Source organism: Anas acuta, chromosome 2, assembly GCF_963932015.1.
Source record: "Anas acuta chromosome 2, bAnaAcu1.1, whole genome shotgun sequence".
Classification (NCBI taxonomy): domain Eukaryota; kingdom Metazoa; phylum Chordata; class Aves; order Anseriformes; family Anatidae; genus Anas; species Anas acuta.
This window is the reverse complement of record NC_088980.1, coordinates 144,216,903-144,243,804: the sequence shown is the minus strand read 5'-3', so window position 1 is coordinate 144,243,804 and position 26,902 is coordinate 144,216,903. Positions and strand designations below refer to the sequence as shown.

At 50.4% G+C, this 26,902-nt stretch overlaps 1 protein-coding gene and 1 long non-coding RNA gene across 3 annotated transcripts in view; both read left to right on the top strand.

Moving 5' to 3' along the window:
* Positions 1–2,262: 2,262 nt before the first annotated feature.
* EXT1 (exostosin glycosyltransferase 1) overlaps positions 2,263–26,902 on the top strand; it is a 167,802-nt gene continuing 143,162 nt past the window's right edge. Inside the window, exon 1 of the mRNA XM_068672542.1 lies at positions 2,263–3,777. Coding sequence (XP_068528643.1) covers positions 2,822–3,777 — 956 coding nt within the window. The 5' untranslated portion in view covers positions 2,263–2,821. The remainder of the gene's footprint in view (positions 3,778–26,902) is intronic.
* LOC137851421 (uncharacterized) lies at positions 3,788–26,609 on the top strand. 2 transcript variants are annotated; one of them, XR_011093171.1, is made up of 2 exons: positions 3,788–5,842; positions 6,427–26,609. It is a non-coding gene; the product is annotated as an uncharacterized lncRNA (long non-coding RNA). The 2 variants fall into 2 exon arrangements; XR_011093170.1 differs by having other exon boundaries at positions 5,923–26,609.

The window sequence follows — 26,902 nt, the reverse complement described above, 5'->3', positions numbered from 1 at the left end:
TTCACCTTTCAAGAAGCTGACCTCTTTTTCTTGAACAGCATCCCAGTTTTGGTATGTGGGCTGTGACAAATGTTTCAGGGAAGGATTACAGGGTTAATTAACACATTAATATTTAATCCCGCTTCCTTGCTTTCACGTCCCGGGCCAAAATTTCTGCCCCCGGACCCAAATCTACACCAGCCATAAGTATCACTTTCGACTAGGAACCTGAAATTTCCGCGTTATTACTCTCACTCTTTTCTTCTGCGTGAAACCCCGGCCTCCTTCCTTCAGCTGTCCTCCCTACAGTCAAATTGTTTGTATGGGAATTGTCTTCTCTTGGCGCCAGCCACGAGATCAACCCTCATTTCCCGTAGGTACCGCGTCCTCCTCTGCTAGGCTCTCCTCTGCTGAGGAGGCACGATGTCTTCATGCCTGTTATCTTCACATTTCTTCTTCTCAGCTCCACAGAAGCGGAGGGAGATGAAGAGGAGACTCGACAGGAACCCCAAGGGCATGAAAGAGCATGGGGACGGGCACACTTTTTGTCAAGACAGCGGTTGTGGCCTTCAGCTGGCTTGACCCAACTCTGCTCCGGCACAGCAGCAGGAGGGTGGGAGATGGGATCGCAGCAGGGGCAGGCCCACCCGTTACGGCTTTAACACCGGTACGAGCAGCAGGACAAGAGGCTGGCACAGGTTTTTCCATGGAATGGTTCCTTGGTACCAATGGCTTGTGCAACCAGCTTGAAGCCCACCCCATCCCATTCCACCACCCTCAATTACTGAGCTAGGAAGGCCTGACACCCATACACCAAAACATCTGTGGTGTTGCTGCCCCTTGCAGAGCCGTTTGTGTGCAGGCACTGCTGCCACAAGTCCTGCTGAACTCCTGCCACCTCCTGCAGCCTGGCCATGCCTTTGGGTTTGCCACCCAGCCAGCAGCACAGCTCCCTCCAGCAAACCAGGCTGCTGGTTAACGGAGTTAAAACACCGAGGAGCAGGTGAGATCAAGCACAACTCTTAGCCCAAGGGATGTTTGGGTGCTGTGGGTGCTCCCTACAGCAGCACCTGAACACTGGCAGCTGCTCCCCAGCCAGCCCCATGAGGTTTGGGGTGCTCATTCTGGAGCACTCATTGTAGAATCACAGAATCATTAAGGCTGGGAAAGCCCTCCAAGACCATCTGGTCCAACCACCCCCCTACCACCAATGTCACCCGCTGAGCCATGTCCCCAAGCACCACGTCCAACCTCTCCTTGAACACCCCCAGGGACGGGGACTCCACCACCTCCCTGGGCAACCCGTCCCAGTGGCTGACTGCTCTTTCTGAGCAGAAATGTCTCCTCATTTCCAACCTGAACCTCCCCCGGCACAACTCAAGGCCGTTCCCTCTGGTCCTATCACTGGTTACCTGTGAGAAGAGGCCGACCCCCAGCTCCCCACAGCTTCCTTTCAGGCAGATGCAGAGAGCAAGAAGGTCTCTGTTGAGCCTCCTTATTTTATTTTATTTTATTTTATTTTATTTTATTTTATTTTATTTTATTTTATTTTATTTTATTTTATTTTATTTTATTTTATTTTATTTTATTTTATTTTATTTTATTTTTTCTCCCATTTTTGAGGTTTAATTTCTCGTTTTTACAAAACCAAAGCATAGTGGCACGTAACAGGAGGCAGCCCTGGGCAACCACATCTCATGGGTGACATCCACCCCTGCCTGTGTTGGGGGGACCTCAGTCTTTCTGTGCTTCTACGTTAAGCTTTACTGTTAGCAAACCCTTTATCCTAGCGGGTTTCCCTACCGACCCGTGCAATAAGAGCCAGCTCAGCGGGTGACACGGGCGGCAGCGAGCACGGCTGCACAAAGAACCTCAGGAAGAGCAACCAGGCGTTGGAACCAGCTGCACCGGGGGGCCGTGGAGTCCCCATTCCTGGGGTAAAATCGCTCGGGCGGGGACACGATTTGGGAGCACCGAGCCCGGATCGCGCTGCCCAGCACCCGGTACGGCGGGGTCCGGGCGCGCCCCGCCGGCGCCGCAGCGCCCCCCGCGCCCGGCAGCTTTATGAATGGGCGCAGCGGAAGCCCCGCCCCCCCGGACGTGACGCCCAGCCAATGGGGGCGCGGGGCTGCGTGGCTGGGTGAGGTCAGCGCGGCGGGGCCGGGGCCGGGGCCGGGCCGGGGGCGGCGGCGGCGGCGGCGGCAGCGGGAGGGGGGGGGGGAGGCGGCGGCGGAGCCGGGCGGGGGGCGCGGGGGGACGAGGGCGAGGAAGAGGAGGAGGAGGAGGAAGAGGAGAAAGGAGGAGGAGGAGGAGGAGGAGCAGGGGGCTGCCGCCGGTCCCCGCCGCCGTTCCGCGGAGGGCAGCTCGGGGCGATGCAGGGCTTCGTCAGGCTGTGAGCGCCCCGCCGCCGGCAGCCCGAGCAGCAGCAGCAGCAGCAGGAGGAGGAGGAGGAGGAGGAGGAGGAGGAGGAAGGGGAGGGAGCGTGGCGGAGCGCCGCGCCGCGAAGGCGGGAGCGGGGCTGCCCCGGTGCCCGCCCCGCGCGGGGGGCCGGCCCCTGAGTGCATGCGGGGCGCCCCGCCGGGCCGCCGCCGGCCCCAAGCCGCCCGCCGCTGAGAGCCCGGCGGCGAGCGAGTCCCGGGCGGGCGGTCGCCCACATGCGCGGCCCCAGCCCGCGGCTTGGGGAACGGCGCCGAGCGGAGGCGGGCGAGGGGAGCTGGAAGCGGCCGGCGACGACGGCAGCGGGAAGATGGCGGAGCGGCGGAGGAGCTGAGAGCGGCGCCCGGAGCAGTGGGGCCGCCCCCGCAGCCTTCCTCCGCAGCCCCCCGGACCCCCCGGCGGCCACATGCAGGCCAAAAAACGCTACTTGACGCTGCTCTCCGCCGCCACCTGTCTCGCCCTGCTGCTCTACCTCGGAGGCGTGCAGCTGCGGGCAGCCCGCGCCCCGCCGCCCGCCGGCCGGCATGGGGCTGCCCCGCGGCCCGGCAGCGAGCAGCGGCCCTGGCCCCGCTTCCCCGACGCCCTCCGCTCCTTCGGGGAGCCGGAGGGGGCCGGGGGGGGCGGCGGGGCCGGCCGGGTGTCGCCCCGGCAGCGGCGGGACGGCAGCGCCGGGCTGTACCGCGGGCGGCGGTGCCGCATGGAGTCCTGCTTCGACTTCGCCCTTTGCCAGAAAAACGGCTTCAAGGTCTACGTGTACCCGCAGCAGAAAGGGGAGAAGATCGCCGAGAGCTACCAGAACGTGCTGGCGGCCATCGAGGGCTCCCGCTTCTACACCTCCGACCCCAGCCAGGCGTGTCTCTTCGTCCTCAGCCTGGACACGCTGGACCGGGACCAGCTCTCCCCGCAGTACGTGCACAACCTCCGCTCCAAAGTGCAGAGCCTCCACTTGTGGAACAATGGTCGCAATCACTTGATTTTTAATTTATATTCCGGCACCTGGCCCGACTACACCGAGGACGTGGGCTTCGACATCGGCCAGGCCATGCTGGCCAAAGCCAGCATCAGTACTGAAAACTTCAGACCCAATTTTGATGTTTCTATTCCGCTCTTTTCTAAGGATCATCCTAGGACAGGAGGGGAGAAGGGATTTTTGCGGTTTAACACCATCCCTCCTCTCAGGAAGTACATGTTGGTATTCAAGGGGAAAAGGTACCTGACAGGGATAGGGTCAGACACCAGGAATGCCTTATATCACGTCCATAACGGGGAGGATGTTGTCCTCTTGACCACCTGCAAGCATGGCAAAGACTGGCAAAAGCACAAGGATTCGCGCTGCGATAAAGACAACACCGAATACGAAAAGTAAGTCAGCGCGCGGCTCCGGGGCCACGGCGCCGGTGGCAGCCCTCGGGACAGGGGAGAGGCTCTGTGTACCCCTCCGGCTGGCCCCGAGCGATGCTTTGGGTCGGGGAGCAGGGAGGGAGGTGGTGGAAGGGGCCACGGGGGACGTGGCTGCGGCTCGCATCGCCTGGGGACCGGTGGAGCGCTGGTGCCCTCGGCTCGGCAGGCGAGGATGCTGCTGGAGGATGCTCGGGCACCTCAGGCTATCCTGCATCCCCGTCCTGCCTCTCTGGGTAAATGCTGTGCCCGAGACAAAGTTTGAGGAGGGCTGGAGTTGGTGAGAGCGGTGGTTGGGCTGGTGTCCGAAAGCACTGCCTGCTGCCTGGGTGGTTTCTCCGTGTGGTTTCCCCGAGGCAGCAGCTTGCCTCCCGGGCTGGTTTCCCCTTGGCTCCAGCTGATACAACATCAGAGGAACAAGGAGGAAAAAGAAACGCTCTCTGTGTGAATGCCCCGCGTTGGAGTTCCTGATTTTTGCGTGTGAGGGAACGCGTCCGTGGTGTGAGCACAGCTCGCGTTTCCCTTAGCGCTCCTGGCTTCCCCCGATACTTATTATTTGTGTTTGCTGGCGCCGTCAGGTTGCTGCGCTGTTACCTTCCCGGCGCACTTCTCAGGGCTGTACAAAGAGCTGCCGGGCAAAGCGCTTCCTGGGAATTACCTCCGGAGCTGCGCTGCTGATGAAGCTGTTTGCAGCCCCTTGAAATGCTGACCACCGCTGCATCTCCTGCGGGGTGGACGGACGCGAAGTTTTTAGCATGGGAACGTGCCCCGTGGAGCCAGGCGCCGAGTTAAAACAGAGCAGCCTCGCACCGCGGAGCTGCCGAGGGCTAGAGGAAGGGGTTTGCAGCGCATGGGGAACGTGGGTGGGAAAATACTCCTGGGGAGGAGCGGTGGAGAAACCACGGTGCCATTACCGCTGAGCAGAATTTGCAGTTGGCTGCCTGGTTCCCCACCGAAAGTAGCCACGGGGCTTGGAGAGGGATCGGCTGGGTTAGCACCAAAACACCAGGAGGGCTGCGTGTTCCTGGGTGAACTTGGTTCGCCTTCCCGTTCCTGTAAATTCCCCCTAAAGGGGGAGAAGTCGGCAATGCAAATACTTCGTACGCTTTTAATGCCATTCACTTTCGGGAAACTGGTGATGGAGTGATGAAATGGTGCAAAAAAAATCCAGCGGAGGTACCAAATGATGAGAAATCCAGCAGAGGTGCTAAGCTAAACTCACGCTGCTGCTGGTGACCTGGGAGTCCCTTTGGCTGCCCTGTAGGGCACGGTTATAGGGACCCGGGCTGTGGCGGAGAAGAAGGCAGACCTGGCACATTTCTCCAGGTCATGCTGTTGTCTGACAGGGCTTGGAGTAATTTGAGCTAGTTTAAAGATCTGAAAAGTCTTGATAATTTGTTCTGTTGTGCAGAACGTGTGTTGTCAATTTGTCATAAAGCAAACACCAGCCGGTTGTTTGACGTGAGTATGGCCTTTTTTTTTTTCTTTTTTTCCCAGTTACAGCATTTGGCCTAGTAAAAGACAGAGCTCTCCTCATATTTTCTGGCCTTCCTAAAATGCCTTTGCAGCTTGTTTCGTAGGGAAGAGCGCACATAACCCTCCTTCGTGCAAAAACCAGTCTGGCTCCGAGATGCGGCTGTATCTGGGGTGGTGCCTGGTGACTTCAGCATTCCCTCACGCTGCTACCTTTTAAGACAGAAGGTAATAAAATGATGATTCCAAGCAAATAAGGTTACATGAAGAATTGAGGCAGGCCGAATTTGTGGCCAGGCTACCGAGGGGAACAGGCGGGCAGCTTAAGGAAGCCGAAGCTCCTTAACCTCGCATCCGATCCCGGAGAGCACCTGGCAGTGTGCTGCTGCCCCTCGCGCCCGTGGCTCGGAGCTGATTTACAGCAAAGTATGCCATCTGCTGATTCTCCAGGACCGCTTCCTCCCGTGTCCTGCCTCTTCTCTTCCTCCCGTTCGGATGCTGACCGCGCCTGATGCTCAGCTGCCTTCACAAAACCTGACAAGGTCGCGTCCTGAGGGTAGGGTCAGCTGGTGGAGGTGCATGTGTGTGAATGTGTGACCCCGGTGAGGTCTGCAGGATGCGTTCCTTCCCCGCCAGGAGAGGTGACCTTACCTGTGGGAAGTGCAGGAGTGCCTCACCACGTCGGGAGCAAGGTGGGAAGGGCATGTGTGTGTTAAACTCCATCCCCAAATTGTATTGAGGGATCTGTCTGTGTGTTAACAGCTAATTAATTTGCATCCCGGTTACGCATCTCGGCAGATAAAGCTGATGCAGACGAAAATGAATTGCATTATCACTCTTTGACTACTAGCAAACGGGATTTCAGGGAAAACAAAGAAAATCCCTGGTTTCTCTGTGGTGCCTTTGGCTCGTCAAGGTTGGCCTTTGCCGCCGGACCTGCTGAGCTCCTGTTCGGTAGGATTTTAGCACCGAGCTTTCCATCTCACGAAGGGTTAAGCAGGCAAACTGCTGCTGAAGTTTGAAGACAGCCTCTTAAATATTTAATGACAGTCTAAATATATACATATGTACAAAGTGCTTTAAACAAAGGCAGAATTCATGTACAGGCCTAACTGGTTCCAAATAATTGCTTTTTGGAAGGTAACAGAAGTGGCTATGGATACCGAAAGAAATGCAGGAATGCAGCGTTTCAGTACAGCCAGATGCAGAGGAGAGATCTGCACCACAACGGGGATCTTTCTAGGAAAGTCGGTGGTGTTTGTGGTGTTTCCCCCGATGGGTGAACAGCCCTGCCTCCAGAAGATGGAGCGAGCAGCAGTGATGGTATCCAAAAATGCCAGGTCTCATCGGAAGCCCATTTGAGTGTTCCCTGCTCCTACCTGTGCAGGATAGCTGAGGTTGGTGTTGGTAACGAAATGTTGGTGGGGGAGGACACGGCTAACGAGCAGAGTCAAAGAAAGGAGGAAAGAAAAGGGGGAAGTGAGCAAAAAAATGTGGTTTTGGGCAGATGTGATTTTTTTTCTTGTGGTGGAGGGCAGCCAGCGTACGGCACCTCGGCGGGACACGGGGTAGCTGCTGTGGGTTCGTGTGGGAAGGCTCCCAGCTGAAGACGTTGCGGGTGCTTTCGGTGATCCCTGGTGCCCCGTGGGCTTACCTGGTGTGCACTCTGCTGGTGGAACGGGTGTCAGCCGCTGCTGCACCTCCTGCCATGGAAGTGGTGTCCTGGGCAAAGGGTACAGGGATGTGTGCTGAGCATGGGCTGGGAAGCAAACCGACTTTCAGTTTTGTTTCCTTCCCCACCAGGAGTAAAATACACATATAGAGGAAAAAAAAAAGAAGTGGTAGACACTAGGGGTGAGTTTGCCGCTCACAAGGCTGGCAGGAAAACACGAAGTGAGGCTGAGGCATGCCCGCCGAGCATGTGATGATAATCTAGACATTGCACGCGCGTGTACGTGCATGTTCTGAGCAAGAAATTCTTGGGTTTTCAGCATCTCGAGCTTCAGCGTGTTGTAGTAAAGCATAAATGCCCCCTTTAACCACTTAAAGCCTTATTTTCAGAATTATTTAGAAGGTTTTCTGAGTTAGCAGCTATTTAGAACAGGGCTGAGAAGTCATCATCCATCATCCAGGGTCGTGGTAGCTGATGTCCAGGACAGATCTGTTGCCGAATCCGGCGAGCTGCGCTGAGCCGGGAACCGGCCCACGGATCCGAAATATCACCAGGCCGCTGCTGGAGCTTGGATGCAGCTCAAGAACTACTGAGAGAGCTTGGGCATTTTCCCAGAGTATCTTGGCTCCTGCAGAGACCAGTCCCCATCAGCCTGCTTTTTTATTTTAATATCAATTTTCAAGGATCTGGAGACCTGCCTGTTCTCACAAGGCGTTTATTCCAGAGCACGGGGAGCAGGTAAGTATCGACGTGCTCCCCTGCACCTGAAATGTGCTGCACTGCCTTCCTCCCCCTGCTCTCCGTACCGATCTCAGCATCCTTGTGTGCAGGTGGGGAAAGATTCTAGGTTCCCACAGAGGACGGAGCTGCCTGGCGGCCCCGAAAGGCACCAAAGGGACGCGGGTGCTGGCTGTCCACACGTGGCGTGGCTGCAGCCGCCCTGCCCGCGGCCAGCCTCCCTCCTAACCTCAAATCCTTTTCTTGTGGGGTGAGGTGTTGTTATAATCACTTGCTTCAGGCTTTTCGGCATCTCTCCTGCCCAGCATCTAATCCGAGGCTCTGCGGTGACAACAAATTGTAGGTATGGCTGGCTGGCTGGTCCAGCCCCTTCTTTCCTGTAGGCAGAAACGTAGGTGAGAACTGCTTTTACTTTCTGAAGAGAATCGTTCTGGGGTAATTTATTGGTAAATAATCACCGTGTTTGGCAGCACTCGAACCCAAAAGTGGTTGTAGCCATCGTTTTCACATTTAGCAGAATTAAATCCCAAATGGGCGAGTTGGAAGCTCTCTGAGCCCCGAGCAAAGCCGAGCCAAAAGCCGTGTTTGCATCCTGCTGTCCAGCCACGACTGAGACCTGCTGTGCCCCTGCCTTCTCGCCCTGTGGGGCACATTTGCTGGCCTGGGTTGGTTTGAGTAAGGCCTTAGCGATGTGTCCTCGAGGTTTTAATCAGAAAATAAGGGTAAACGTGCTCTCTGAGATGTGTATGATTGCGTATCCACGTAGTGTGGGGAAAGTCGTTTGAGGTTTGAGTTTGACTGCTGGAAATAATCCTTTTCTCCCATATTCAGCCCACTGGAAAGGCGAACGGCAGGAGTCTGTGAGCGGGAAGTGAATGAAGCTGGTGGGCACGGAGCGCGTATTTGCTCAGCAGATGTGAGTCGGGAGACTGCGCCGTAATCTGGTGATTTCTGCAGTATTACCTGCGACTCCTTTCCCGTCCTCGCTGCAGGGTTTCTTTTCAGCAAATCCACAGCGTTTTGTGGTCTTGGGTAAACAAACCATTTTGCTAACCAGAGCGAAGTAGTCGGTGGGTACACAGACAGCCGGCTCTGAAGGAAGTTAAGCGACGTGCTGCGAGGGTGGCTGATTTCCCAAGGACTTGGCTGTGGCTGGAGGATGATGCAAGCTGCATCCTCCTGTCCCTGCTTGCACGGAGAGGCGTTCAGCGCTCAGGAATGCGTAACTTTAGGTTATGGTTAAGGTCCTGCAGCTTTCCAGGTTGCTGGGGATTTGGGGCCGTAGGGGTGTCCCGGCCAGAGCGCTCCCTGAAGGAGTGAATCGAAAATGAGAACAAAAGAGAGGAGATTTGTTTCACTTAAGAAAAGGGAAGTAATGCTTCAAGAAATGAAGGCCCTGGCTCAGCAAAATTTTGTGCCTAGCTGCTTTGTGGAGAAAGGAGCGTGTGCAGTTAGATGGCTTCCCAAATGGGATGTGACTTTCTGAAACAGTGTCGTGTATTGGAAGTAGGGAAACACAACTTGCAGCCAGCCACGGGGTTAGGGCTCCTCAGCAACGGGAGGAAAGCGATGCCATTTTCTGTAAACACTGCATTTCCCCCGCTCGTCTCTCCCACCCCCTCTTGCTGAGGTGTAGCCTCGGTTTTTCAGGTGCTCTAGTGCTGCCTTCTTGGAGAGGGTGCAGATCAGGAATTCAGCAGGTGCTGACCTGGAAGATGCCCCTGTGGGGGTGTTTATGCTGGCCAGGCGAGGCTCCTGGTTCATGATACAGTAGGAGAGGCTTCCCAGTGCTCCTGCAGTCCCGTTGGTGGCTGCTATGGGACCTCCTCCTCTTCCCATGGGCAGCTGCCATCTATGGCCAGCCTTGCCCCTGGCCAAGGCATCGCGTTTCCATCCCCCTTCAAAATGGGGAAGAACGCTTTGCTTCCCATGAGCATTTTTGGAGATTACTTTAGAGGGTTTTAGAGGAAGTGTTGTGTAAAACTGAAGTACAGTTCGTTAATATTTACCATGTCCCCTTCTCAGAAAACATCTGAATTGTGACTTCCCAATAAAAAGGGATGGGCATCCGAGGGAGATGTCTGTGCTGGTGAGTGGCAGTCCCTACAAGAACTTCCTTAGGGTTTTTTGGTTTTCATAGATGGGGATGAATGGCCATTTGTAATTTATGAATCTTCTGGCTCTCCTCACCTCACTCAGACCTGCCCCACATCTCTGCTCATCCTGGTGCCTCTCCCGAGGGCTCCTGTGCTGAAGCTGCTCTTACTGCTATGGACTTTCATCCCCATGATGGCTTCTGGTTCAGAAATACACAAAAACGAAATAATTCCCGGGTTCCTAAGTGAATTTCCTGTTTGTTCACTTTTTTCCCTCTAATATACTCTTTGTGTTTGTGAATGAAACAGAATTAGGGCTAATTTAGTTGATTGGCTGCAAAACAAAAGTATTCAGCGCGAAGAATGGGAAATGAGAAGGCCTTTCTGCAGTGTTACTTCTTTGCATAATTGTAATGGATTATAATTATACAGTTGGGCGTCGAGCCGTGGGTTTGCCGTAAACACGGGCATGTGAAATGTCTGCCTGCTCCCTCCTGCCGGCTCGAGGCCTGGTGTGGCCCTGCTGACGGCTGCTCCAGGATCTCCAGCACCTCCAGCATCTCCAGCCGTGTCCTCTCCTCCGGCAGGGTGGCGTGGTAGCGGTGGTGCCGCCGCCTTCGCTCCCCTTCCCGGCTCCTCCCACAAAATTACCGCCGGTCGATGCGGCCATGTCAGGCTGTTGACACAAATCAATGGGATCAATCACTCCTCAGCTCCTACACGGAGCCGAGAGCTCTGTTTTCCCTTCAGCAAGCGCCCCGGCAGTGCTGGCTGAAGGGAAAACGTGTGCCACAATGGTTTAGGGGTAGATGAGGGGACCCTGTCCTGCGAAGGATCAGTTCTCCAAGGCTGTAAAAACAGCATGGTGTATATATACGTGGTATAAATGTTTTTTTGCTTCTGCCAAATGCATTTTTTCCTGCATTTACAGCTGGACGTGAGTGCTGGGAGCGGGCTGGCGAGGTTCCCCTGCCCGTAGCAGCGGGCTGGTGCATCCCTTGGGCGTGCAAGATTAAGGCAGTGGAGCTCATTTTTATTTCATTCACGTGGCCATGGGGCAAGTGTAGATACAAATCCTCATTTTCTTCTCTTCTTTTAGAAGATCTTAACTTCTTCTGATCCATTTTTTTTTGCCCTGCAAACGATGGCAGACTTTTATCACAATCCCAGAATTACTGGTGCAATCGTGTAGTTGAGCATGACTGCTAGAAAGCCCATCAAAACCCTACTTGCTGCAGCCTACAAGAAGGAAATCAGAGGCTGCTTCTGGAAGTCAGGACCTTCATCCGAAGGGGAGGACAAATCTCTGCGCTGATGTCTGCTTCTGTATCCGAGAAGGCTTGCTTGGGTGTGCCTGCTCATGGACTCAGTCAGCTGCTGCGGGAAGATAAACACATAAATGTTTCATCTCGATTTGCCACCAACCATTGTGCTGGGTGCTAGCAGATTTTTTTAATTAAATATAATTTATCTAATCCTAGTGAGAAACATAATTACAGGATTTATTTTGTATACAGCGATTTTAGAATTACTTAATAAAGCAGAGTAGCACTTCCCCCTCAAGGGCTGTTTAAAAACGAACAAACAAAATCAAAAAACAAACTGCACTTTGCTAAAAGTAATAAATCTCAGGCAGGAAGCAAAGAACGGCATCTAATATGTTGGAGCTGCAATAAAGCCGCAAATTAATAATCGGTAAGTTGGTGCTGCAAGAGAGCGACTGCGCTGTGGATTTGAGGAAATGCCTACAGCTTACTGAGTGGCAGCACAAAGTTTTGCATAAGCAGGAGAAAGCCCTGATCAGAAAATGTAAAACCGTGCGATCCTCAGCCTGAAGAGCCAGTGCCACAGAGGATGTGGAGCTGTGTGCACGGCTGAAACGTAAGAAGGTGCTTTGCAAGATCAGGGGCTGAAATTGCACGCTAAACTTCTTTAGTTTCTGCTCAGAGGGGTTTAAGCGTCGCAGGAAGGAGTCTCGGGGAGAGATTTAGTGTGCTGTGAAACCCTCACACGGGAAGGTTCGTGTGGCTGTTTAAAATCATGTAAAACAAATAGCAGCCCTCCACCCTCCTGCTCTCCCTCCCGCTTTCCTTTCCCCCTGAAACCGAAAGGTAAGGCTACTCCTTGAGTTGTAATGGAATAATATATCAAGTGAGTGATCGCATCAGGCATGGACACTTACCAAATCACAGTGAGATAACTGTGAATAACTCTCTAGTTTCAACAATTTGCATGGCCATTAACAATTGATGGGCTTCCCTCAGAACCGCATTATCTGTGGCAGCAGGATCTATTCCCGCGGACGGCTCCTGCATGCTAAGTGCCAGGGAATTGCTCCAGAGAAGGGCTAATAAAAATCTGACGGCAGCAAGGTGAGCGGAACAGGTAGGGATTTAAGGGTGACATTTTCTTGAAGGCGGGGAAGGATTTCGGGCGGTTGTTCATTTCGCTCTCTCCCCTCCCCAGCTGCTTTTTCAAATACAGCTCTGCAAATCTTTGTGCAGGCTTCTGTGAGCTTTCCCTTGGCTGCTTGGCGCGTTCCCGGGCTGCATGGCTGGCTTTGGCACGTGGATCAGTTTAAGACACGTTTTAACAAACATTTTGGTTTAGGTTTGGATTGGCCACGTGTCTCGAGCAGCTTTCAGGCATATTTGACAAAAAGATGAAGCCGGGGTAAATTTAGCAGCGCTGGGTTGCTAGATGGCTCTTTTATGGGAGCGCTTTTGAGGAGGTGTCAAAAATGTGTTTTCCTTGTGAGAATCGTGCCACCCTTTCAGTGAGCACGCTGCGAGCCCCGCGCTCTGTGCTTTCATCTCCGGCTTGCAGTATGTCAGCTCTTGCCAGATCCCTCTGTCAAGTTGACTTTTGCAGCCCCAAACCTCATCTCTTCTCTCTTTTTCCTTCTCTTGAGCACGCTCTCCCTGCTCCCCCCTTTCCTTTTCACGGCTGCTGATGCAAGAGCAAAGAGCGAAGTGGTGGAGGGGAAGCGTGACCCGTCGCAGCGGTGAGCCCCTGGGGCTCATGGAGGAGGTCGGGGAGGCACCAGAGCCCGTGGTGCCAGCACAAATAATAAAACCTTAGATGTGTTTTGTAGAAAATGCCTTCTGCAGGTGTGCCACGTTGCAGTGCTGCACAGGAGGTGCTCATTCCCTCGGAGATGATAAAACCACAGCTCTCCGAGGGGCTTCGTTAAACTCCGCGTGTGTCTCTTGGTGCAGAGCTCCTGATGCCTGCTCCTGCTCTGAAGTCTTGGTTCTCAGCGTGTTGAAAAACGATTGCATCTTGCACCTGACAGCCTTCGCAGGACTCTTCATCACCACCTCCAGCCTTCTGATGGCCGCTTTGGTTCGTGCTGCTGCGAGCCAAAATAATAACAACGATAATAATAACAAATGCAGCAATTAGGACCTGTGTCCTTTGGCTTTGGGCTTAGAAATAACTGCAAACTTTAATAACAACTGGTTTTCAGCTTTTGTTCTGTTAGTCCTTCCTGGTGGCCTGTAATAATCCTTTCTAGCAAAAAAAAAAATTCGTATTTCATTTTTAATGAAAATTTTTCTGCCACGGGTCATGCTCAATTAATTAGCGGTGAGATCTGTGTTGCATGTGTCTAGAACTGGAGAGCTGAGGATTTAGAGGTAGTGGTGTGGTCCCAGATTGCTCTGACCCTTTGGTTACTGGTTAGAACAAAGCCTCGTTACTTCAACTTTATTCTCGGGATGACCGTCTTTCACAATAATCAATGCACTGATTGCTGTAATTGCCTTTTGTGGTACTGTGGGCTTACAATTAACTGGCTGGGCTAATAAAGCGTGGAATGTAATTAATATTTGTAAACAAACTTCATTAGGAAGAAGCTTAGGTTGAGAATAGGCGCTGGTTGGTGGAGAGGAGCCCTGTCCTTTGTATTAGTAATTACAGCATAGGGAAACCTGGAAATGGACAGGTCAACGTGGAAACCATTCCTCTGTTACATATCCGGCATTTACTGCTGCACAGAGCCTTTAAAATCCCAGTATTTAAAAAAAAAAACGTATATATTTCTAGGAGAAGATTCCCCTGGAATGAGATCCTGCTACAGGCTGGAGTTGCATTTGCAGGATGGTAACATTAAAGCTGTGTCGGGCGCGATGCTGAAAGCTGGACCGACAGCATAGGGCTGGCAGTGGCCTTAAGAAAGAAGAGCCCATTGTCCCCCCACGATTGGATCTTAATGCAATTAAAGTGAAAAAGGAAACCACCATTGAAAATAGGAAATGGATTTCCTAGCGGTGCCTCCGCGGGGGTGGATGGCTGACATCTGGCTGTTGCTGAGAAGTTGGATGGCTTTTATTTTGCTTGAGGAGCTGCATCCGATTCTTGCCTTTGTGTTCGTGTGTGCTCTGCGTGCCTCCCTCCCGTTGTCCTCCCCGTGTTTCGGATGCACGTTCCTGGTCCCAGGCATGGGCTTTGGTCCTGCACACTTCTGTAAGACTTGAGTCTAGCGAGCGAAGAGCTGAGGAATCCCTCCCACTTTGGAGTGTCAGCGCCGCCACTTTGGCTGGTAGCTTTGTGTTAAGGTTGCCAGAAATCCCTTTACACCTCCTTGCCTTCTCCTGTGCCATCGTTTGAGCTCACAGCCTTATTTTTAAGCTGTTTTGCTGTTTGTTTTTTTTTTCTTTTGTTAGGCTCAACCAAGAAAACCCATGCTTATGTGTCATTTTAGCAGCAGTAGCATTAAATTCCTCACCCTCCTTTTTTAAGCTTTTGGATTTCTGTGGAGTTAGTTATTGCCTTTTTTTTTATTATTTTTTTTTCTAGAAAAATTCCCATCTAAAGAGCCTGTTTTGCAGAGCACTGGCTCAAGGCCCTGCGTGTTAGGCTGGGGGCTGGCTCTTCTTGCCGTGGGAGCTTGGGGGCAAGGGGGTCTTTCAGCAGCAGCAGTTCATACATTTGCTTCCTACCTGCTGGTTTCAAACAGTATTAATTTTTATGCGTTTATTGTGTTTAATTAAAAGCAGTGCTGCTTACGGCAGTGCTCGTGGAGACTCATCCCTCCCCCCTTCCCCCCAATGAAACAAATAGGCATCTGGTATTTGTTTTGTATAACACAATCCTCATAAAACGAAGAGTAATAAAACATAATTATCTGTAAAGGCTGGTTTTAAAAGCCTAAGAATGAGCTCGTTTCTGCCTCATTTTGCTCTGTTCGTAAGATAAAGGGTCTCTTTGTATGGCTTTAGCCCCTCTCCAGGTTAGGAGAGCATCACTAACAATAGGGTTTTAAAATCCTCGGGGATGGGTGCAAGTCAGTGGGAGCACATACGCAGGAGAAGGCACCGACATATCTTCGGGGCTGGAGGAGATGCTTTTTGTGTTCCTTTTGGAAAAATTCCCTTCCAGACAATGGCTTTTACTTGAAAGCTTTGGTAAAGTAGGGGGAGAAATCTGTAGACCATGACGACGAGGAATAAAGGTCAAAGTTTCTGTGTGCCCTTTTACTTTGCCTCGATATAACCCCGCAAAAACACTTTCCACCACCAAAACCAGCCAGGCAGGGGGATTTTGTGAACTGCCCCTTAATTGTGTCTGTGCCCAAGTGACTGGGGCTCTTGAGCATCCTCCTCGCTGGTTCTCAGCTCTGTGTCCCCTGGAGAGGAGGTGACACCAGGCCTGGGTCCGGTGCTCGCGGTGAGGAGCAGCAGACGGGGCAGTCCCACTGCAGCGAGTGGTTCTGCTGGTGCTGTAACGTGCTCCTGGGGTGTTGCAGGCTCTGGTGTGCAATGTCAACCTGCTCCTGGGTGTGTTTTTTTTTTTTTTTTTTTTTTTCCTGGGTAAAAGTGGAACTGGATCATTTAAGCCCATTAGATATTAAAGTGTAATGTGCTAATGGTTTGCGACTGTTCTGAAGGTAAAGTGTGTGTGGAAAAATCCTTTTAGAAAATTCCGTCTGAGCCTGTTTATTTTTCTTTAAAATAGTAATGACCAAAACGTCACGTGTTAGTGATGAAAACTAAAAGCTGCGGGGCTGCAAGGCACCTTCAACTCAGGTGTACTTTGCAATACGTTGTCTTAGGCCCTATTCTCATTTGCACAATTAATTAGAGCAATAGAAGAGGAAATAAAGCCTCTCAGCTTTTCAGTGAATTGTAGCCTCCTCAGAAGCAACTACGACTTCGGTATTGCTTTCTCTCTGCAAGGTGAGCCTTGTAATTTTGCATCTTGATTAGCAGCTGCTTTTGTTCTTCCACGATGCTCAGGAACAACAGGGTTGGGAGCGTGCCCCGAATTGCTGGGCGATTCCCTCGCCGACAGGGATGGCAGGGCTTGGCTCGGGGCACCTCGGTGCCTGCCAGATGGAGGCTGATGTGGAAACTCGACTTTTTGCAGCACAGCCTTGTGTCACGCGTGAGCTAAATGTGCTGTGGGTGTCAGAGGCTGCAGAGTCCGGTTCCATTTACAAGTCAAATGGTCCGGGATGTTTGACCCCCTCCCATACTACATTATGATCCACTTAGTTTCCATCAGAGGTCTGGAATGCGTCTTCCTTTATTTTCTTTCTGGGGTGTTGCTTCTCTCATTGCAGATACCTCCCTGGAAAGTGTGCTGGTCCTTAATTAATTAATATCTACAAAATGCTCTGAGACCAGCATTGCTTTGCATTCACAACAACAAAATAACATCTGAAAGCTGAGGTAGCTTCTGATTTAACCTCCTCATGTCTCCTGAGTAAATGGGTTTTATTTTACCAGTGTATGGGGGGAAGCCCCCATGCCGTTATCTTCACTTGTGCTATCAGCATGACATGGCCTCTCTTATTTATTCTCTTTCTCATTGCCTATAAAGTGGTAACGCTGGGTGCGTTTTCTTTTAAACGTGACATAAAGTGAAATCCTGTTATTTGCACACATTCTGTGGCACTCATCTTCAAAGTATCCAGGCAACCTTTATGTAGATGACACTTTAACTCAAACTCTTCCATTGTTAGGAACGTGGACCTGTGAAGACAAGTAGGGTGGAAAAGGGAGGGAAGAAAGAGCTGGCTTGAACTCACGTTGGGCACCCTGAGTCACCCGGGGGACACTTTGTGGAAAGTGCAGTGCATTGAAGAGCTCTGCTGCCGGGTACTTAAACCCTCCGCTTTAAGGTATTGCAGGGTTTTTCCTCCTGAGCTCCTGTGGTGGAGCCGCCAGGAAAGGGGATCTCATCGCTTCTCCAACCTCCTGTCACACAGGGAACAGGATCACAGAATTGTAGGGGTTGAAAGGGACCTCCAGAGATCATCGGGTCCAACCCCCCTGCCAAAGCAGGTTCCCTAGAGCAGGCTGCCCAGAGGTAGGCGTCCAGACAGGCCTTGAATATCTCCAGAGAAGGAGACCCCACAACCTCCCTGGGCAGCCTGTCCCAGTGCTCCGTCACCCTCACTGTGAAGAAGTTCTTTCACATGTTGGTGTGGAGCTTCCTGGGCTCCATTTTGTGGCCATTGCCCCTTGTCCTGTCCCCACAAACCACTGAAAAGAGGTTGGCCAAATCCTTCTGTCCCCCACCCCTCAGGTATTTATACACACTGATGAGATCCTCTCTCAGTCTTTTCTCCAGGCTGAACAGCCCCAGGTCTCTCAGCCTTTCCCCATAGGGGAGATGCTCCAGGCCCCATATCATCTTCGTGGCCCTCCGCTGGACTCTTTCCAGGAGATCCCTGTCTTTCTTGTACTGGGAACTTCCTTGCCAGGTTCTTGATTTCAGGCCCAGGAGGACGAGCGCTCCAACAAGCCTGCAGCTGCAGCTGTTTCGAGTTCAGCTGCGCTGCCCAGAAATTGAGAGCCCCAGGAAAGGGAACGGGAAGCCCTGAAGACAAGCCCTAAAGGCTTGAAGAGGAAGCCACTGGTGCTCTGTTAGTTTGCTCTGACCCCCCCCAAGGGAGAGATAACTCCATCTGGGGAGGGGTTAGGTTTGTGACCTCTGGTTGGGAATTGGTTTCTGAAGCCATCATCGAGGGAAGTGTGATTTGTGAGCTCACACCTGGTCCTAATGCATCCAGTGTAGGCTGGAGGATGACCATGGGGCCCTTGGAGGAGGCTGTGGTGGAGGACAGGGGCAGTGCCTTGGTGTCCCCAGCCGAGGCCAGGTAAGGCTGGCAGGTGTTTGCCAGCCAGGCAAGTTGAATCCTGGTCTCCATCAAAGGGAAAGTTTTAGGAAAAATCCTTCATGTTGATAAGCCAGGATCAACTGCCTGCTTACGTACCTTACGATAGATTAATTGCGGTCCTTTAACTTGACTTGTAGCTTTTTGCTTTAAATCTGTGGGCTAAGCCTATGGCAAGGGTGAGAGAAGATATTTAATTTTTTTTTTTGCCACTGCTTTCAGATGGAGAAGCCTCGGCTTGTTCCTGGAGCCTTCCTTTAATGGCACAACTCAACTCATGTCCAGACATTCCCTGCTGCCACCTCCATCGTGTAATCAGTGTGGGCTGTGGCTGATATTTGTGTAACACCGAGTATCAAGTCCTGCATTTTCCCTAATTACCCCATCGCTTTCGTAGAAAAACCAACCAACAAAACCAAACCCCACTAAAACCGATGTCCCCCAAGCCCTCAGCATGCAGCACAGCACATCCCTGCTCGGCCTTCGCACCCTGGCCTGGTGCTTTTCAGTCTCTGTGTGACATCTTCCCCACCCAGCCCTAAAAGGTTGGGGCGTTCGGAAGGCTGGGGCTGTGTCTGGGGAGATAAGGGGCTGGGTGTCAGGGCTGTACGTTTGCTGGGAGGTTGTTCCCTTTTACACACATTGCACTCACTGGGTGAGCCCAGATCTTTTTGACCACGATTGACCACAATGCATGTCAGCCTGGAGAACTGATTTATGGTGTTGTTTCTTTCTTTCTTTTGTTCCTTTTTTTTTTTTTTTTTGGAAAGGGGGAAACCTTGCCCAGGGAGCCTGTGCAGCACAGGAATCAAAACTCACGCTTCTGACTGCAGTTGCCCTTTCTATCCTTCTTCACCATTCTGGTTTTTATCAATAGCTGAGCCTGAACGTTTAGCAATAGCACGACGGTGATAGTAGCTGTCCTATCAACTACTGAAAGGGAGGGGACAGGGGTGGTTTAGGCAAATATTTAAAAGTGTGGGGAGGCAGAAACCAATCTTTTCCAGTTATCTGTGTGTGAATGCTTTGGGCTGTAAATGAAAGCTTCCTGTCATAAGGCAAGACAATTGCATTTGTAGCCAAAGGTGTGTGTTGTGTTTTTTTTCCTTCTGCTGTGCTTAACCGTGATTCCTCATGAGACTCGCGGGGGTAGCGGGGAGGAATTGCATGCAGTAAAATGAAAATCGTGCTGTAATTTGATACAGTGCATGGCGTTGCTGGTAATGTACACGTAAATAGAGACTCCAGCGCTCGGCTCTTCAGTGGAAGACAGGTCTTCTATATTTATCAGTTTTGGCTATTTTTGCAGCATGCCCTGTTAGGCTGTTGTTTAAAAAAAAAATCCATATCGGTTCCAAAGTGTTATTGTTTCCTCATTCTGGGATCAATTGTACCAGACCTTTCTCATCGACTCTGACCTCATTGCATTTAAATAGCTGGAAATTACAAGTATTTCTTGTCTGGGAGCGGAGGAACAGTTCCATCTGAGTTTCTGCTAATCATCTCCTGTTCTATAGGATTGCTTTCCTCTGCTCGGAGGAGGTTTTCTGCTCCTGCTCAAGCCGATGGAAGCAGCTGCTCTTACGGATTCCCAGTAGGATCGGGGCTGGAGTCCGTGGTGGCCTGTTAACAGGGGCAGCTCGCTGTGCAGGCACCCGTGCAGCTCGATTGATTCTGGTGAAGCTGGCAGGGTCAATTAGCAGAGAAAAGAAGTCTGTGGGGTCTGAAATGAAAGAAAAGGAAACGTATTTTCAGAAATGCAATCTTTTAAAATAGTGCTGATCTGGTAAAAAGGGGAAAAGAGTTTCTAATATCTTATAGAGATAACACCAAAGTGAGGATAGAAAGACAGAAATCTGTAGTGCAGTGTGGTGTAGTAAGCAGAGCCCTGGGTTTTGTTTTCTCCAGCCCTTTTGGTTCAGTAATTTTGCTGTTTCTTTGCAGAGTTGGCATAGTGGATTTTTAGAAGTGCTTTGTGAGCCTCAGATAAAAGGTATCCCATGGAGCTATTTCTCTTGCTTGACGTGGGGTTTTGTTACTCCTTCAGAGGTGTGTGACTCTCCCTTTCACAGGGTCGGGGCACAGCAGTGGTGGCAGTGGTCAGGGAGGGCACGGCCGGGTTTGGCTTGGGGGCACCAGCCTGTCCCTGCCTGCCAGGAACGTGCCATGGGGTATTTCCGAGGTCTTTCTTCAAGAGATGTGTCATCTTTCTGTGGCACAACCAGAGCCGTTCACAAGTGGCATTTGTGGTTAGTTACGATGAAAAGCTAGAATTTTTCTGGGCAGACTGGTTGTTGAGTGCTAGTAGTAAGAACAGAAAGGTGGTGGTGGTGAGAAAGGAAGGCAGTGCCTCATGGTCCAAGTCCAGATTAGATGGGGTTTGGGCAACCCAATCTAGTGGGAGGTGTCCCTGCCTGTGGCAGGGGGTAGGACTAGGTGATCTTTAAGGTCCCTTCCAACCCAAACCATTCTATGAGTCTTACAATGGATAGCCTGGGTGTATATATAGATAATCATGACTTCATTTCTCTACTACAATTAACAACAAAAGCAGCTTGGACACCTCACCCCAAGATTAATGACAGCTTTGCCCATGATGAGGACATGCTGGTTATTATTCCCGTGCACTACTATTTCTTCACTTGACCTCATGCCCGTGGGTTGGTCACGAAAGCTGAGATGGACACGGACTGCTCTGGTCTCGACTATTTGCTTAATTGGAGCGCAGTAAGAATCAAGTGGATAATATTTCGGGTGGTTAGTGTGGAGAATAAAGCGAGAGGGTAAACTGAGCCCTGGTAGTTCATTTGGGACAGTGCAGTGGATTGTTAGTCCATTATAGTGGGAGAGGCTGCCAAGCAAATAGTACTGTACAATTAAATGGGGCTGTTAGCGGCATGACTGAGCCAATTCATTAATGACAATGGCGTATTCTTGTATCCGCTTTCCCTTACAACTCCTGGGTGAGGATACTCGGGGGAAAAAAGACAAATGGGAGGAAGGGAGGGGGAGCCGGAGTGCTCCCGGCGTGACGTCCTCGCGTAGGTGCTGTTTCTGTGTGTCATCTTGGCGAGAAGTGGAGGAAAGGAGCAGGTCACTTCTGTCACATGGAGGCATCGGAGCAGAGGGACTGAAATAGTTCCTTCGGTATAGTCAAAGCTGTTGTCTGACCCATTTCTTTCTATGCTTATCAGTTTCTTTGTTAGGAGTTAAAGTTAGTTCCTGGATCTCTTTATGTTTGGAGCTATGGGAAGAAGACCCTGAAATAATCTGCTATAACGGAGGAGTGGGTTAAAGAAAATAATCAACACACACTTTACTTTAAACACAAAGATAAGCCCCTGCAGTAGTGAGAACATCGGGAGATTGGTGATGCTCTTGGTTGGCAGCTTCCCTGACCACATACTTGAAGGTCTGTGCTGCTTGCTGTGCAAAAGCCTCGCTGGTCCAGCAGTGGCAGGGTGTGTGGGGTGGCCTCTGCCCTGCCGGGTGGGCACCAGCTCTGCTGGGCGCCCCGAGGAGCAGCACGAGCTTCCCAGAGCCAGCACTGGTGGCCTGGGTCCTGAGGTGGGTATGAATAAAATGCAGTGCTGCAGAGCTGGCTGAACTTTGGCTTGCTGGGTTTTCTTCCTTTGAAGGGCTTTAGGAGATTTAGAGCTACTCGGTGTCATATATTGGCCCAGATTATGTGCTAATGATGGTTTTCTCTGTTTAAGGCTCCTGGAATAGAAGATAAACATTGTGCGTGAAAGCCTGAGGATGGAAGGAGGAAGAGAATTGAGAATTTGCAAAGCAGCAGCGACCCTCAGTGCAGGAGCTTTTTCTTCCCTCCCAGCTCAGTTTGTTTCCTCCTGTATTTGCTAGAAGCAGGGTTATGCTGTTTTGATTTGGGCAGTGGGGAGGTTACCCTCGGTTTTTAATTCAAGCTACAAACTGTAAACCTCCTTGAGGCAGCCAGATCCTGAAAATAAATGTGAAGTGGAGGTGGAGGTGCTCACCTGGCTTGAAGCATATCAATGTCGAAGTGGAGGGTTGCTGGCGTGGACGCATTTATGCCTGGCACCTCCATTCAGCAATCAAATAAACCGAGTTTGAGAGCTCCCAGCACCAGATGGTGTGGCACAGGCACCATCCAGCAAAGCACACATCTGCTGTGCTCCACTGATTCACATTTCCTTTAAAAAATATATAAAATCCCCAAAGACTGATGGGTTGACGTAGATCCTGCAGGGTTTGTGCTGAACCACATATCTGCCAGGCTGTCCTAATGTGGCTCAGGTGCCATGTCATCTCCTGAAACCAGTGTCAAACCAGCAGAACAGAGTTTGTCTCACGTCCCTTTGTTGGAGAGCTTAGATTTATGTAATGACTTGATTTAACCAGTCTTATTTTCTATTTTCCTGCTATTATGCAAATTTTCCATTATGTGCCTGGGTGGTTAACTTTATATTGTATTTTTTACAAAGACTCTAGCATGGGTCAACTTAGCAGCAGGTTTTGCAGTGGTGTGGGCATCGCAAGGCAAGGCAAGGGGGACCTGCAGCCTCCATGTGCTCCTGTCCCTGGGATGAGGTGCAGCTCAGTGCTGTGCCAAACAGTTAATGGTGGTTAAAACTTCACCATAAATGATATCTTCAAGGGAAGGTTTAAAAGACGAGGCATTTCCTGCTTCGAATCTTTGTATAAGAGAGCAAATTAGGCGAGCAGCCTGACCTCTGAACTTCCTGAGGCTGAAACATCAAAAGGGTTTTATCTCCTCTAGTATTAAGCAGCAATGCTTGAAAGTGTCTCATGACACCTCTGTTTGCTAAATGCCTCAGCTGGAGGACGCTGGGAAGCGCTGACTAATCTAGAAATGTGTGTTTGTGTAACGGAGCACAAATGGGATGGTTTTAAAATATTTTTTTCTCTTTTGTGGAGACAGTTTGTGTGTGTGTGCATGTGTTTGGATGCTCAGTTTGACAAGCAGTGACTTTTTTTCTTCCTAATGACACATAATGTCTGTGTTCTTACTCCACTTTTCTCTTTTTCTTTTTTTTTTTTTCCAACATTGCACAGGCTGATCCGGTATGCGGTGCATGCTTTCTCTGTTAAATTACACCCTGAAAGTGTTGACCTCTAGCATTTCATAGGAGCTTATAAATTATGTATGGAAATGTTCTGTATTGTTCCTGTATGAACTCCATCGAGGAGGAACGTCTGAGGTGCTCCATTTGTTCCTGAGCTTGGGAAGGTTTCCCTGTTCCTCCCCAAACTAGCCCTGATCTACACTTGCCTATTGCACTGAAGCTAACTTTTGTCTGCACATGCAGGAAACCTGGAGTTGCTCCTAGCCAGATTAAAATAATGGATCACTTGAAAGAATATTGCCTAGTATTTATTGCTGCTCACCGGAGGATAATTTCAATAAGAATTTATCATATTTATTCAGCAGAAGACTAATAAATTCAGATTTGTTTAAACAAAGACTCGAGGAAGAAAATGCTAAACGCTTATGGTTTTATTCATTGCAGACATAAGCAACTCCATTTCACTCAGTGTACTTTTACCTGCTTATGTCACCAATTAATTTGGCTCTTAATATCTTATTTTCAGCACTTTTCTCTCTTTCCTCTGGGTACTGCAAGTCATGTTCACTCCCAGTGCAAGCCTGTTGAGGATAATGGCATCTCTGATGCTTTCTGGCTTTGTATGGATTTGATTTATTGGTGTGGCAAAGTCTAGATAAATAAAAACACTTTTGCAGGAAAGTGTGATCTAATACGCTGAACTTCATCCAGGAACATCTTGAATATGAATTCTCCTATACTGTGCTTGTGGCTTTGATTAGTTCACCAGTTCTTTTTTTCTCCTTATTTAAAAATAAGCACTATGCTTAACAGGTGAAAGGCTGCTTAGTATCTATAAGATATAATATAGGGGAAGTGCATGCAAGGGCATTAGTAGTTTGAGATTTTTCTTGAGAAACACCTTAGAAACAAAGAAACCAGAAAAGAAATTGGTGGCCAAATGGTGAACAGGAGCTCATAAGGAATGGGTGAGGGGCACGTATATCCATGAGCATGATATCCATGAGCATAAAGCTAGGGACCTTCTTGTATTCTGCTGGTGTTGGGCATCAGTGCAAGAAATCAGGTGGATGGTTTTCAAAATAAAAAAGCTTTCACCCACTCTGAGATTTCTTCTGCCAAAGTTAAATGGGCAAAGGTGTCCCCTGTGTGTGAATGGGCTTACTCCAAGGTGCTGGAGTATGTCATGCCAGGCAGTTTCTTATTTTTTCTGTGTTTGGGGTAATTTTTGTGTCTGGGGGCAGGTTTGATAGTGGTGTGTTGACTAGCAGAGCTTAGGGCACAGAGAAAACTTGGACAGTTTGGAAGGCTGCTATGGTTTCTGCCTGATTTGTGGAAGTTTGGTGTTGGGGCCTGCAGAATGAAGAGGGTTAATGATGCTTCGGAAGGAAAAGGGTTGGTGACCTTTTCTATGTAAAATAAGGTTGAGGAATGCCATGCATGTTAACCTAAAAAGGCCAGTAACAGTTGTTGGCTTTCTAGGAAATGTTTGCATGTGTTGGTGGTTTCTTTTCCAGCAGAAGTAAATTCTTCTGTGTCCTAGGAGTGAATCACAATGCGTTTTTCCCACTCCGTTTTTTAAAATTAAGAATAAAAGGTAGCAAACCTTTCTATACAAGTGGTTGGAAAGATGATCAAGCCCTAGGAGATAAATACAACCGTGAAGATTTACTGAACCAGGTAACAGAAGTGACGGATCCCTGTGCCTTCAAATCCTTGATGAAAATGCGTTAATATGACTAATCGGTTGGTTTCTTAGTGTGATCTGCTCCTGCATTGCGAACGACTTCACGTGGGCGCTGTGCTTTCTGAAACCCAGAGCAGAACAAAGCAAGGGGTGTCTTGATTTGATCTTTGCGTTAGAAAACGAGGTAAAAACGCTCTGCTGATGCAGCACGACCTGCTGCTACTATACCTTCAAGCCTTCCTATATGTGTGTTAAGCAGCTGGGTACGCTCGCCGATGTGATTTTAGGGCCGTAAGCGGGGATAGGGCTCGTGGCCTGCCTGCCGCCCTCACCTTGCGCCCTGAAAGCTGCCCGCGCGGTCAGGATTCATCACATGGACGTTACGGGCTTTTAATTGCTTTTGTGTCTGGGTTGGTGGCAGTGCTCTCTGATTTATCATCCTTATTATTTGTATGACATTAACGCCGGGAGATGCCCACTGGGACTGAAACGCTGCTGTGCCGAGGCTCCGTGAGGGTGAGGCGGTCGCAGAAGGCTGCTGTGGGCAGGGCGAGAGGCGAAGCGCTGTGTTACAGCGGGTGCTTTTTATTCAAACTACTGTGATGCCGGAGCATCTCACACACTTTTCTTTCTTACTAGCCAGAGGCAGCTTGAAATTACACTTCCCTGCATTGTCAAGAGGGAGTAAACAACTAAAGCCTGATAGAAATCCCCCACAGACACGTGCTCCGAAGCAGGCCGCGCTGCCCGCCGCCATGGGGCCTGGTCGCGTGACAGGAACGTCCCTGCCGTCAGTAAAATATAATGCCATAAAATAATGGTGGAAAGGGCCGAAACTGGGGAGCGAGAGGCTCTCGGTGTGTGGCGGTGGGTCTGTTTGGAGGAGCAGGGCTGGGAGCGAGGAGCAGAGCTCTGGCACAGCGCGGTTTTACGGGCTGGCTACCCGGTGTAGTGTTAATGAGCATTTATAACCTTTCTCGGTGCCTTCAGCTGTTTTGGTTTCAGTGCGGTAAACGCACAGCTTTTTAGCGCTCTTTTGAAAGGGGACAAACTATTTTTGTCCGATGGCTCCCAATTTGCTCCGAGCGTGCCGTGACCTCTGCCAGTCTCCGTGCATTAACAAAGTTTTTAAAGGCTTTACGGACACTTTCCATTAGCCATGCCGTAGCTCCTTCCATGAATGTTTAATGTCAAGAGCGGTACTTTTTATTATTATTAGTTTCTTCAGTCACTCCACTTCGATAAAAGCAACCCCTTTCACCCTCAGAGCCTCGGCAGGCAGCACCACAGCTCACGTCTTCCTCTGCATCCCTCCCCGTTTTCAGCTGTAGCTGTGAGAAAGTTCACCCTAATGCCATTGTGGTCTTGTTTTTTATTATTATTATTTGTATTTTCTCTTTTTCCCTCCTATTTATCTGCAGTTTGGCAAGGTCTAAACCCTTCCTCCTCTTTCTTTTACTTTTTCTCCTCCTCCTCCTTCCTCAGCCCCTGCTGAGCCGCCTCCTGGTGCTTTTCTGATGGGATTTGGGGCCGAACTCCTCTCCAGCACAATAGCTGCCCGGCAGCACCATCCCCTTTCTGTCTGCAGCAGAAGCAAAGGGATGGCAGCAAGGCTGCTGGGGGGCACTCACACATTCACCCCGACTGAGGCAACCTCTCATTTTTTCTGCAGAAGAAAACGCTTTTTTCTGATTCATAGCCCAGTCCTCTTCCTCCTTTATTCGATGAATATTTGTCCCTTGTCCTCCTCTCTCCATGAAGGCTGTGTCTTCTACCAGGAGGCAGAAAAAGCATGCCCAAGATGCCCAGCTGCTTCATGTGGTGCTTCAGCATGAGAATAAGTTCTGCTAAATGGCGTCTCTGCTTGCTTCAAACACCAACTGGGGAATTTTTCTTGTTTTTAAGTTGCCACGAGCCAACAAGAAGAGTGTCCCCCCCAAAGCAAATTGGGTTGAGGAGGGCTTTTTTTCGGTGCAACCTCTAAAAATAATGAAGTGGAAACTTATCAATCCATTATGCATGCTGAACACACCTCTTCATTGTGTCTCCTTGTGCTTGGGCTTGTTTTACTTGATTTGTAGACCCAGATCCACCCCCCATAAATCACATGGCCTCATTGTTTAGCATCTGCGCTATCTTGAATTTGTGCGGTCTGTAACAGGGAGCACTGGAAACACATCCAAAAGGCAAAGCTGCCACCGTTGGTTTTGGCTCTTGGTATAGATTTCC